This window comes from Rhodotorula paludigena (genome assembly GCF_050403205.1).
Source record: "Rhodotorula paludigena JCM10292 DNA, Rt_paludigena_JCM10292v1_ctg57, whole genome shotgun sequence".
NCBI lineage: Eukaryota > Fungi > Basidiomycota > Microbotryomycetes > Sporidiobolales > Sporidiobolaceae > Rhodotorula > Rhodotorula paludigena.
Genome location: NW_027481401.1, coordinates 62,644 through 74,385, shown reverse-complemented (window position 1 = coordinate 74,385; position 11,742 = coordinate 62,644). Strand labels below are relative to the sequence as shown.

Here is an 11,742-nt window from a genome sequence, read left to right as displayed (position 1 = left end):
TGTACCATACGCTCGCAAGCTACCCGTTACGTGAACCGAGAGAGAGCAAGCGAGGCATGTATGTGCATTTTGTCCACCGACACCATCTACAGCGTCTCCCCGCCGAGACGGCACACGACCGCATGCGGCGTGAAGTACCCCGTCAGGAGGAGCTGGTCCCGCCACGGCGCAGCGGTCGTCACGGCACTGACGGTCTCGCCCATGGGATCGGCCAGGACGACGTCCTTTGCCCAGCGGCGTCCGAGGAACTGCTCGTCGGACGTCTGGTTCGCGACGCGCCAGATCTCGACGGGCGAGCGGGACGAGTAGGGCTTGTGCGGGCGCGGGAGCGACGGCGACGAGAGGGCAAAGTCGAAGAAGCGCGGGAAGGTCGCAGCGAAGATGGCGCCCGTCGTCGGCGACACGTGCAGGTTGTCGATCGGGCGTTGGATCTGCAGAGGGAGAGCGAATCTGTGAGTACGCCTTGCGTTCAGCTGACCGGCAAACCAACGCACCCAGATGTGCGACGAAGGCACGAGAGTGTGGTCGGCCTGGATGTCCCACACGCTGATCTCGCCCGTAAAGGTCGAGGCGCTGTAGAGGAGGTCGTCGGGGCCCTTGGCGATGCCTGTACGCGCACTCGCCAATGCATCAGGATTTGCGGATCTCCTGCTAGCGGAACCCGAGGCGATGGAGATCGCACGCACCATTGGGGTACAGGATGTCCTCGACCGCTACGGTGCAGTCACTCTCGCCCGAAGGGAGGAGCTCGCAGTGCGCGATCGACGACGACTCGACGTAGACGAGCTCGAACTTGCGGGTCCAGTGGACCTTGCGTGCGTGGTCGTTGCTCACGTAGAAGCTCCTCGGCCCGGTCGCAACGACGCTGTTGGGCGTGAGGACGCGCTCGTGCCTGACCGTGCCGACATAGCGCGCCTCGTCAGAGCCGAGGCGCGTCTCGAACAGCTCGACCACCGAGTCTGCGCCCTCTTTCGGTGCGAGCGAGGGGTCCGTGGGCGAGCGGTGCGACACGAGGAAGAGGGTGTACAGGTCGGGCTCGGCGGCCGACGGCGTGTGCAGCGCGTCGAGACCATGCGCGAAGAGGCCCGGGTGGCCCGCAGGGAGGCCGACGAAGCGCACGGCGCTGTGCGTGCGCGAGGCGAAGGAGAAGAGGCGGAGCGAGTCGGCGCCGAGGGTCGGGAGGGCGGCGGCGTCGAGGTGCTCGAGGGACGGAGCCCAGTGCGCGCGGCTCTCGACGGACGAGCAGGCGCTGAAGGAGGCGGGCGGGATGTGCAGCGAGGTTGGCGGTGATGCAGGAGGAAGGCGACGAAGGTCAGCGCGGGACTCCGGCAGGTGAGGGCCTCCAGCACGCACAGGTAGGCGAGTCCGGCGTCGTGTGCTACCCACGCGTCCTCGCAGGCCTCGAGTCCTGCAATGGGCGCACACTCGTCGAGGCCGACGGCGGGGTGCGGGTCATGCGAGACAATCTGGCCGCGGGGCTTCCACAGCGCAGCGAACAAGCCGAAGAGCGGCAGCAGCGCAAAGAGTGCACCGCTGACCATCCTGCACTCTGCGAGTCGAGCGGTGAGGGAGGGACCATCCCCTCGTCGCGATCATCTCTATCCTCCACCCCAAAGTCACTCCAACTCGCGTAAGGCGAGGGCGGGTGTCTGGCAGCTCACTCCAACTGAAGTAGCACCTGAGTTCGGCTAGCAGCGCGCCCGTAGGTGAGCAAGCACGCACTCCCTCTCACGCGCAAACACGGACACGCGGAACGGCCAGGGAAACTTGTTCGGCCAGGCGTACCTACCTACCGACGGGGACCCAGAAGGCTGGGACGCGCTTTGTCGCCAGGACTCTGATTGCGCGCGCCCCGATTCTGCGTGTCTCAGCGCTAAGGCAGAGACAGTCTCGCAAGGTTGGGAGCAGAGGGCGCGAGCGCAGGGAAGTAGACCGCTGCGTGTGCTGTACTGTGCTCGCAGTCTTGTCCCGCTGCCTGCCTCCCGCGCAGCTCGCTGTTTGCGCCCTGCTGCTTGCCGACCCCGCAAAACGGGCGTCGCGTCGAGACCAAGTTGGGCCCTCGCCCGCTTCTGGTCCGTGTCCCGCCCGCTTGCGCGCGTCTGACGGCTCCCAGGACGGCCTGCGAGCAGCTCACGGCCTGCCTGCACCGCGTCGCTGCGCATGACCGACTTTTCGGCCTACAGTCGCGGCGCAGAGACGAGCGGCAGCACAAGGGGCATCGGCGACGCGTTTGCCTACCCGGCGCAGGGTGCGGGCGGAGCAGCAGAGCGCCTGCCAGGACAGCTCGGTGCTCTCAGCCTCGCACACGACTCGGGGCCCGCCGCACCGTCAGCGCCGTCGCTCGCTCCTCGCCTTGCATCGAGCACCGCCGGGGCCTCGTCTGCATCGACCGGGTACGCAGGCGCGATGAGCACGCGGGCTGGCAGTGCACCAGGCTACTCGGCGGCGAATCGCCCGCGCCCGCAGCTCTCGCCCGTCCTCACGGGCGCGTCGGCCTTCACCGCCCCGCTCGCGACCCCTGCTTCCGCCGCCCTCCCGCGCTCTGCACCGCCCAGACAGGATCCTGCCTCCTTGCACCAAGGCACTGCACCGCCTGCATCCGCCCCTGCCGCGCGCCTGCCGCGAAAGGCCTCGCTCCCGTCCCTCTCGCGCTCGGCAACCGCAGACAGCGACAGCACGTTCTCGTCCGCACCGCCGATCCCGCCCCTGCCCGCCTCGGCCTCCTTCTCGTCGAACCGCTTCGCTCCCTCGTCGACCCAGTCGAGCTTCGCAGCGGCGCCGTCGAGCAGCGCGCGCGAATCGGCGGGAGGCGAGCCCGTCTTTGATGGTGCGGCACTCGCTGCGGGCGCGCAGGCCATCGGTCAGAACGGCGGGCTGGCTCCTTCACCGTCGACGCTCGCGCCGGCAGGAGCACTGCCGACGAGAAGCGCGTCGGCGATCCGGAGAGGAAACCCGCTTGAAGACCTGATCCACACCGAGACGGCCTATGTCGAAGACCTGGGTCTGATCATCAAGGTACGCTTCGCCTGGCAAGAACTCTCGCCGAAGTTGAGGACTTACCAATTCTTGCACAGCGCGTTGCGGCCGCCTGGAGTCGATCCAACTTTCCACCACCTGCTCTCGACGCCATGTTCCGCGCGATCGAGGCCGTCTACCGCATCAACAAGACGCTCCTCGCAGTGCGTCCGTTTGCGTAAACCAGTCTGAGCGCCTCTGACCTGATCCTGTACGCGCAGAAATTGCTCGAGATTGGCCCGAACCCCTCTAGCCCAAAAGCGCTCGGCGACCTCCTCATGCGCTGGATCCCCGACCTCGAGCCCGCCTACACGCGGTACGCGCAGACGCTCGCACGCGGCTACGACGCGTTCGCGCCCGTGCAGTCGAACCCGAAGCTCGCGTCGGTCCTCGCCGCGCTGCCCTACCCGTCGACGCTTCCCTCCCCTTCGTCTTCGCCCGCCGAGAGCAGCGCCGTGACGCTAGACACGCTCTTCGAGCTCCCGCGCCAGCGCGTCGCGTACTACCAGCGGCTGTACGCCAAGCTCCTCCGCAGCACGCAGGAGGGCCGGAGCGACCACGCGCTCCTCGTCGCCGCGAACGACAAGCTCGCGTATCTCGAGCGGCTGTGCGACGAGGGCGCGAGGCGGAGCATTCTCGAGCCTTCTGCGGCAGCGCCGGCGGAAGCGCCGCGGCGAGCCGCCCCGCCGAGGCTCAACGTCGATGTCGCCGCTGCTGTGGGAGGCCCAGTCGAGACACTGCAGGCGCAGGCGGTGCAGCCGAGGAGTAGCGGCGAGAGCACGAGGAACGAGAGCCCGACGAGCAGGTGCGTCTCCACTTTCGTGACTGTCAGATCTGCCTCGTTGAAATCCGTCACTGACTCGTGATTAATCTCCCTTCAGCTACCGCTCCTCGGGTGCGACCAACACGTCGACGGCCAACACGTCCGCCACGAACGGCGGACCGCTCGGCGGGACGGGCAAGGAGGGCGCAGCCGTACGGGTCGACGATCTCGAGCGGCGACTGGACACGTCACGAACGCTCGACATCTTCACGATGCAGCCTCGGGTGCGTCTCCTCCTGCTGCATAGGTAGAGCGAGCACTGACAACACAGCCGACGACCGCAGAAATGCAAGCTGCAGATGCAACCGCCCAACCTCCCTTTCTCCCGCCAGCTTCGCAAAGCCGGCGACGTTGCCGTCTCCTTCGTTCCATCCTCCGACTCGTCGCAGCGCGACGTCCGCCACCCGCGCGCGATGCTCATCCTCCTCACCGACCTGTTCCTCATCTGCCAGCGCATCTCGCCCAGCGAGGCATACCACGCCAACCAGCCTGGCGCTGACCTCTGGCTGCTCTACCCGCCGCTTGCGGGAAAGCATCTGCGCGTGCGCGATGGGCAAGCGAGCGGCGAGCTCGAGGTGACGATCATGAACAAGGAGCGCCTGACGCTGCGACCCGAGGGGGGCGAGGAGCAAGTGCGGGAGTGGAGGGTCGCGCTCGACGAGGCGATTAGGTTTGGCGCGACGCAGGGCTCGCGCGTCAGGCAGGACTCGAGCATGAGCGCCGCTTCGAGCAGCGGGCAGGGTGGGAGATCGCCCATCTCGCCGACTTACCGTGCGAGTCCGCTCTCGCCTTCGTTCGGCGCCGGCGTGCAGCAGCAACAGCCTGCGACGGTCGTGCCCTCTCCTCGCTCGACGTCGAACTACAGCCCCGTGCCCCCCTCGCCTCTTCCCGGCCCGTCTTCTAACGGCTACGGTTCTTCTCTCGGCGTCGGACTTCCTTCATCCCAGTCTCAGCCCCTCGGCTTGCATGCCGCCGACCCGGCTCGTCGTGCCTTTTCCGGCCCGAGCGCAGGTGGCGCGCCCAGCGTCCCGCGTCCGGAGCGCAATGCCAGCATCGCCAACCGTGGCGGTGACGGTGCTGCATCTTTCGGCAACGGCCCGCTCGTGCAGTCACCGACGTCTGCCTCGTTCGGCTACGCGAGCAGCTCGCGCGGGCCTTCGCCGTACCCCGCTTCGCCCCAGCCGTCTTCGGCAGAGTACGGCGCGCCGTCGGGCTCCGCGTACGGCAGCGGGCGGCAGTCGCCGTACGGCATGGGCTCCGGTCCAGGCTCGATGCATGACTTTGCGCCGTCGCCGCATGGCCCGCCCGGGCCGGGCGGGCACTACCCGACGTACCCTCTCCCGCCTACCTCTCCCTACGCCTCGTCCCTTCCCGACCACCAGTTCCCGCATCCTCCGCAGCATCAGCAGTACCCGCAGCGCGGCGGGTCTGTCCGCCCCGATTCGCGCCAGTCGAACGGCTCGTACTCGTCCGCCTTCTCTGGCCGCACCGACGGCTCGTACCGCTACCCGGATGCGCCGCCGCCGCTGCCCAAAGAGCTCAGCTACAACGGCGTCGACATCAGCAGGCGTGGCGGGCCGCTCTACCCGACGAGCCTCGCGGGCGGCGGCACGCCCGGACCCGGCAGCGTCCTGTCCGCCTCGGGTCGCAGCGGTCTGCTTTCGCCCGGCGGGTCAATTCACCGCTCACGCTCGGCAGAGGGCCTGCGCGGCCCGGCCGCCAGCTACCGCATGCCGTCGCAGGCGCTGCTCGAGGACCGCTCAAGCTCTGCCCCAGGCTCGTCCCGCTCTGGCAGCGCGCCGGGCGTGCTCGCGCAGGACGTGTCGCCGCCGACGAGCCCCGTCGAGGCGCGCGTGCCGGACAAGACGTCGATCGTGGCGCAGATGCGCTGCAAGATCTTCTTGCAGCAGCACCACGCGCAGTGGAAGTCGCTCGGGACGGCCAAGCTCAAGCTGTATCACTCGATGCCGAGCGGAACAAAGCAGCTTGTCGTTGATAGCGACAAGGGCGGCGGCAAGACGGTCATCTCGACCATCGTTCTGACCGACGGCGTCGAGCGCGTCGGCAAGACGGGCGTCGCCATCGAGCTGAGCGACCAAGGCGATCGAACTGGCATTGTTTACATGCTCCAAGTCCGTATATCTTTCCTCTCTCATGGTACTTGGCGCACACTCTGACGATTTCGCTCGCAGATGAAGACGGAGCAGTCGGCGACCGGCCTCTTTGAGCAGCTTCTTCTCGGCTCGGACCGCATGCGCCGCTAAGGTCCCTTCCCATTCATTCAAAGACCCTCTCTCGCATCCACACCCCATGTCAATCTCTCGCTGTCTTCACTACTCCTATCATCGCCGGCCGGTCGAATCGACCCTCTCCCCAATAGACTCAAGATACCCCCTTTCGAACCCTTTCCTTCGCACCACTATACCCTCTTCGCGCGCACGCGTGTGCGCTAGCCACGCCCTCCGTAGCCTTTCACTGCGTCACGCTCTCGCAACCTGCTCGATGCCTCCCCTGAGGCCGGCATTTCCCCACACGACCCGGGCACTTCCACTCGATTCGTACTCTCTTTCTCGTTCGCGGGCTCCTTTGCTCTGCGTCACAGGCATGATCTCGATTCGCGGCTTCGGCTTGCTCTCGCTGGCGCTTGCTGCTGGGCTCGGCTCGGTTCTCTACCCTCGTCTCGACCGTGCGGGCGTTACTCGCTCGGTCAAGCCCTTCAACAACCAAGACTGCTTTGCCGTGCCAGGTGAGTCGACTGGTCTCTTTCCAGCCGATATCATCTGATGCGAGACGCGCTCGCAGGATTGGAGGCTTGTGAGGACGCCGAGTGGGTCGACCAGGAAAGCGGGCTTGCGTACTTGTATGTTGTTCCCCTCCTTTTTTGATCGTCCATACGACTGAACTCAAGCTGATCGTGTCGGCCGCCTACTCCAGGGTCTGCTCGTCGCGCGAGGCTCGCAAACACTGGGTGCCAGCGACTCTCCACCTCAATTCGTCGCTTCTCCCGCCCATCTCGACCGACTACATCGCACTCTTCGATCTCAATACTCGCTCGTACCGTCGCCTGGAGCTCCACGGCTTGCCCGCTGAGTCGAACGGCGTGTGGGTGCACGGTATTGCGCTCTGGCGCGACGTCGTCGATCCTTCGAAACTCACCCTCTTCGTCAACTCGCACCGCCCGCCGAAGGACCGCTCTCTTGGGCCCGTGCAAGGTGCCGACTCGGTCATCGAGATTTTCGAGACGACAGTAGGCTCGCACGAGGCTCGTCACGTCAAGACGGTCAAGCACGACCTGATTCGCACGCCGAACAACATGGTCGCGACGGGGCCGAGGACGTTCTACGCTTCGAACGATCACCGCTACAAGGTACGCTGGGCTCCAGCCATCGCATCGGTCGATCTGGGCAGTGCAGTGTTGCCTGCTGCGATACTTTTGCTGGCTAATTCGGCCGCGGCGCATAGCAAAATAGCTCACGTTCCCCTCGCGCCCAGGTACACTGGTCCCGCCTGTACGAGAAGTACGCATCGGTCGCATCCGACATTGTGTACTGCGATGCTTCGAGGTCCGCAGCAAGCTGCCTCGTTGCGGCGGACAAGGTCGTCTATCCGAACGGTGCGCTCTTACCGTCATAATCCCGACGTAGAGTGCCGACTCAACCTCCATCTGGCCTTCAGGCATCACCAAGGGAGCGGGTAACCTGCTGTACCAAGCGACGTCTCTCGAAGGACTGGTCCGGATGTGGGAGATGCAGCCTGACCATACACTGAAGGTCTTCGACGAGATCAAAGTAAGCAGGTCGTTCGATTCTGCGCAGGTCAAGAAGCCCGCAGTAGCTCGGCTGACCTTCCCAACTGCTCCCCCGCCTCGCATCTCTGCATCGCCGCGTCACAGCTCAACCGTCACTGCGACAACATCCATGTCGGAGGCGACGGCTCGATCTATGTGACGGCGCTCACCAAGATTCTCGACTTCGGGGCGGCGGGCAAGGACGGCGGCCTCGGCGGGCACCAGGTTCCGGTTGAGATCTTCCGCATCCGTAATAATACGAGCGCCCCGTCTAGGTGCGCGAGAATCACCGAACAGGTCGTTGTGCACCTTTCAAGCACTCAGCGCTGACAGCGCTCTCTGCGTTGACGTCTCGCAGCGACGGCAGGAAGTATCGTGTCGAACTTGCCTTTGCCGACACCGGCAAGATTGTCTCGGCTTCAACGACGGGCGCGCCGTACCAGGACAAGCTTCTGCTCACGGGTAAGCTGGAGCTTCCGCCGGTGAGCCGTTTTTCGAATGACATCTGACAGTTGCGCCTCCACAGGTCTCTTCTCCGAACAAGTCGTGGTCTGCACAATGAAGGAGTGAAAAGTGTCACTGCAACGAGGCTGGTTCAACCGCCAGCGCCCCTTGCTATGCTCATGCGAGAGACAGGTGTCGATCTGTGCCGGCGGCGGCGTCGCCAGAATTCGGGCCTCCTTGTCCGCCATTCAAGCTCGTGCTTCTCCTTTCTCCAAGCTCTCGTGCACAATGTAATTCTGTCGTCGCCCTCACTTCGATGTGAACGCAGTGATGGTGATTGTTGCGCTGAACGTGCGCGCATGTCCCGTTCCTCCCGTGCGGGCGTGCAAGGCACCAGGCGGCTGCATATTGACCATGCTTATTCGAACCATTGTTCCGACTCAATGATGTCTGGCTCACCCCGACAAAGGAGCAGATCTTGCGACACATGAAAGCGTCAATGGGTCGACCAGGACAGCGGGCTTGCCTAGTCATGTGATCTCTCCCTCAACTCCGCCTGTTTGTTTGAGTGAGACCCAACGGTAACGCTACAGAGCCTGCTCAACGCCCGAACTGCGCTCAATCGGAGTTCTGTTCTGGCCACACTTGGACTCGATTTTTGCGCACGTCTTGACCGACTAAAGCGCTCTTTAAATTCGACAATCCGCTCCATAACCGCTTACAGCTTCACAGTTTCCTCCACAATTTGAGCGGGACTCGATAGGTGCCCAGCATCTCGATTTGGTGCGGGAAACGCGTGTCCGTCGAAGTTCACCGTCCTAAGTCGACAAAAATTACCGTGAGCCGAGTCCTTTGTAGCGCCTCGACTAGACAAGCTGCTTCATCGCGGGTGTCTGGCTGCGTGATTGCAGCAGACGATCTGCAGACGCTGCCACTAGAGCTTGACAGGCCCGTTTGCTGCCGAGGTTGCTCAAAGACTGTTCCGTGGCACGAGCTGAGGACGAGCTGTTATGGACACAGAGCCCGGCTATTGCATTTGTCGCAGGCTATGCTTGGCCGTTGCACCTGGATCGAAGCTGTCCTGGTTGTTTGATGACAGCTTGAGAAGGCCAGCGTCCAGATGCCAGTGTCGTGAACGGAAGCACTGACCGAATGAGGGAAGTGATCAAGGCCAAAGAGACCATACATACGGGCTAAAAGGTGGCAAGTTCTGCTCACAAGGAGCAGGACGGGCAGCGAAAAGAGGAAAGGAAGAGGTTGCCGCGTTACAGCGCGATCAGCAGCGTGTCAGAAGTGGTAGAGCGCGCGGCGGTGAGCCGAGACCGATACCTCAAAGCTATAGCGAGCATCGTGGATCCACGGGAAGCGGCGATTTGGGCAAGCGAGACGAAGGACGGTCGATCAGAGGCTCGAAGCCAACGAGCGCTCCTCGGCGAGGGCCCTACCCGTCTAAAGAGGAGTCAACAGGCCCAAAGAGGTCCCCGAGATTAGCACTCGGCCCTGTCCGCACCATAGTGCGCCGCGCTGAGACTCAGCCGCTCATCGGCCTCTCCCCCACATCTCGTCCTCCATCATCTCGCGACGCCGCAGGCGAGATGCACGCCGAAGCGCCGCCAGCCTACAGCGAGCCTGCACAGCCACCAGCAAGCCTCTCGCCGCTCGAGCGGCTCCCGTCGCATCTCCTCCTGCGCGTCCTCGCTCACTGCGCACTGCAAGACCTCGTCTTCGCGCTCAAGCCAGCGTCGCGCACGCTGTACCTGCACGCTATCACACTCGCGAGGGAGCAGGTGCACCCGCTCTGGCGCGACGAGCTGCACCGTGCCGCGGCGGCAAGAGGGAGGGCGGCGCCGTCATCGGATCCGCTGGGGATGCGAGGCGACGCCCACACGCGCTGGGAGAGCGCAATCCTGCCACCGCCGAGCTACGACCTGCACGCGCCCGCCGCGACAACGTCGTCGCTGCTCGCGAGCCGCTCGCGCGAGTTGGCGGTCTATGACCACTTCGTCGCCGCGCTGGCGCTCTCGGCGCGCCGGCTGTGCGCGAGCTCGCTCCTCTTTACGAGCGAGGACGACGCGCTGCAGCTCCCGGGCGACGTGCGCACCGACCTGTGGGGGCTGATGCAGCCGCGAGCGAGGTGCGAGGACTTGCTGCTCGCGGAAGGGAGACGCGCGGGGTGGGTTGCGGGTACGGGAGAGAAACAAAGGGAAGGGCAGGTCGAAGCGACGGACGTCAGGGTCGAGCTGCGCAACTCGGAGGCGAGGTTGCTCCTGCCCACGACGAGCGGTGGGTCGCGAGTGAGCTGGCGAGGAGTGGTTGCGGTGCCTCGCTCGGCACAGGATCCTCTCGAGGACGTGGCGTGCCGTCTCGCGGGCGAGCTTGCACGAGCCTACATCCAACGCGGCGGGGACGCGATCGGGAATCGCTGGTACGATGTGCGAGTCTAGACGGCAGGCTCTGCTTTTTGCAACACGCAATAGAGACGCCGCAATCTTCTACAGCCCGCTGACATACCAGCCGAGGAAGCCGAACGCCGCGCCCGTGAGCTTCTCCATTGGGGTGTGGAAGAAGAGGCTCGTCATGAGCAGCATCCACCACGACAGGATGATAACGAAGACGGCGGCGTAACCCGCGATTACGATCACGGGGTGCGTGCGTCTCACGCGTTCGGCCTCGCTGCGCGTCCCGGTCGAGAAGAGGGCGGGGAAGAGCGCGGGCAGGAGCGGGTAGACGAGTTCGAGGAGGAAGAGCGAGCAGTGCACCATCATGAAGGCGTGCCCGCTCACGTCGTGCCCGCCGCGCCAGTACTCGCCCTTGGCGCCCGTGCACACGAGCGGCGCGCCCGCCGCGGCGTGGCCCGGCTCGGTCGACTCGAGGCCGCTGTGCGCCGCGTGCGCCGAGAGCGGGTCGTTCGAGACGGCGCTCGGCACGCAGACGGCGCCCGACGAGCGGAGGATGCGGGAGGTGATTGAAGGACCGAGGGAGCGGCCGAACCAGGTGGCCTGCGTCAGGTAGAACCAGTACAGGCTCGCGAGGAGGTACCGTCGGAGCGAGCCGTAGAGGTGGCCGGTCGGGACGGCGAGTTCGGTGGAAGGGACAGGGCGGCCGTTGACAATGGCAGGAGTCGTGGAAGGAGCGCTCGCGCGCTGGCTAGAAGGGGCCGAGGCGGGGAAGGCGATGAGGGTGACGGAGAGGAGGACGTAGATGGCGGTGACCCACGCCCACGACCGCTTGACGAACCACTGGTTCAGGATGTTGCGCTGGGTGCAGAAGAGGATGTCAGCGGGTTCCACTGGCCGGCAAAGGCAGGGGAATGCGCACTTTGTCGCCGAAGAAGGGGAGTTTGGGCAAGGGGAACGCCGTGTCCTCGAGGCGGGTGAGCGTGTGGGCGGGCAGCCTCGAGCGGAAAGCCGTCGTTGCAGCAGACGAGTTGAGCACCGAGAAGCATGTGCCCGCGATCAACGTCAGGAGCAGCACGTTGATGAAGCGCTGGCGGGGCGAGGCGGTGCTCGTGCGGGTTGCTGCTGGACGCGGCCTTGGGCGTGCTGGAGTGACGGTACTCATCGCGCGCAGCTTCGCTCGATTCTCGCACGAAGCGGTTCAGCGGGAAGCGCAAAGTGACGCCGTCCTGCTCTTCGTCGTTGACGTCGTTGACCGATGACTGGGCAGCACCAGC

At 65.0% G+C, this 11,742-nt stretch overlaps 5 protein-coding genes across 5 annotated transcripts; 3 read left to right on the top strand and 2 right to left on the bottom strand.

Moving 5' to 3' along the window:
* Positions 1-86: 86 nt before the first annotated feature.
* Positions 87-1,541, bottom strand: JCM10292_005626 (uncharacterized protein; the record flags this gene model as incomplete). The annotated part of the gene is made up of 4 exons (XM_076651790.1): positions 87-431; positions 495-607; positions 687-1,249; positions 1,354-1,541. 4 exons carry the CDS (start codon positions 1,539-1,541, stop codon positions 87-89), a joined length of 1,209 nt encoding a protein of 402 aa, XP_076502662.1.
* Positions 1,542-2,160: 619 nt separating this feature from the next.
* JCM10292_005625 (uncharacterized protein) lies at positions 2,161-6,102 on the top strand (the record flags this gene model as incomplete). The annotated part of the gene is made up of 6 exons (XM_076651789.1): positions 2,161-3,015; positions 3,075-3,179; positions 3,237-3,820; positions 3,897-4,062; positions 4,123-5,970; positions 6,031-6,102. 6 exons carry the CDS (start codon positions 2,161-2,163, stop codon positions 6,100-6,102), a joined length of 3,630 nt encoding a protein of 1,209 aa, XP_076502661.1.
* Positions 6,103-6,442: 340 nt separating this feature from the next.
* On the top strand, positions 6,443-8,195 carry JCM10292_005624 (uncharacterized protein; the record flags this gene model as incomplete). The annotated part of the gene is made up of 8 exons (XM_076651788.1): positions 6,443-6,584; positions 6,641-6,698; positions 6,773-7,205; positions 7,331-7,451; positions 7,514-7,626; positions 7,731-7,900; positions 7,984-8,087; positions 8,152-8,195. 8 exons carry the CDS (start codon positions 6,443-6,445, stop codon positions 8,193-8,195), a joined length of 1,185 nt encoding a protein of 394 aa, XP_076502660.1.
* A 1,469-nt stretch (positions 8,196-9,664) lies between these two features.
* Positions 9,665-10,513, top strand: JCM10292_005623 (uncharacterized protein; the record flags this gene model as incomplete). The annotated part of the gene is made up of 1 exon (XM_076651787.1): positions 9,665-10,513. The coding sequence occupies one exon, from the start codon at positions 9,665-9,667 to the stop codon at positions 10,511-10,513; it is 849 nt and encodes a 282-aa protein (XP_076502659.1).
* Positions 10,514-10,561: 48 nt separating this feature from the next.
* On the bottom strand, positions 10,562-11,630 carry JCM10292_005622 (uncharacterized protein; the record flags this gene model as incomplete). The annotated part of the gene is made up of 2 exons (XM_076651786.1): positions 10,562-11,326; positions 11,388-11,630. 2 exons carry the CDS (start codon positions 11,628-11,630, stop codon positions 10,562-10,564), a joined length of 1,008 nt encoding a protein of 335 aa, XP_076502658.1.
* Positions 11,631-11,742: the final 112 nt, after the last annotated feature.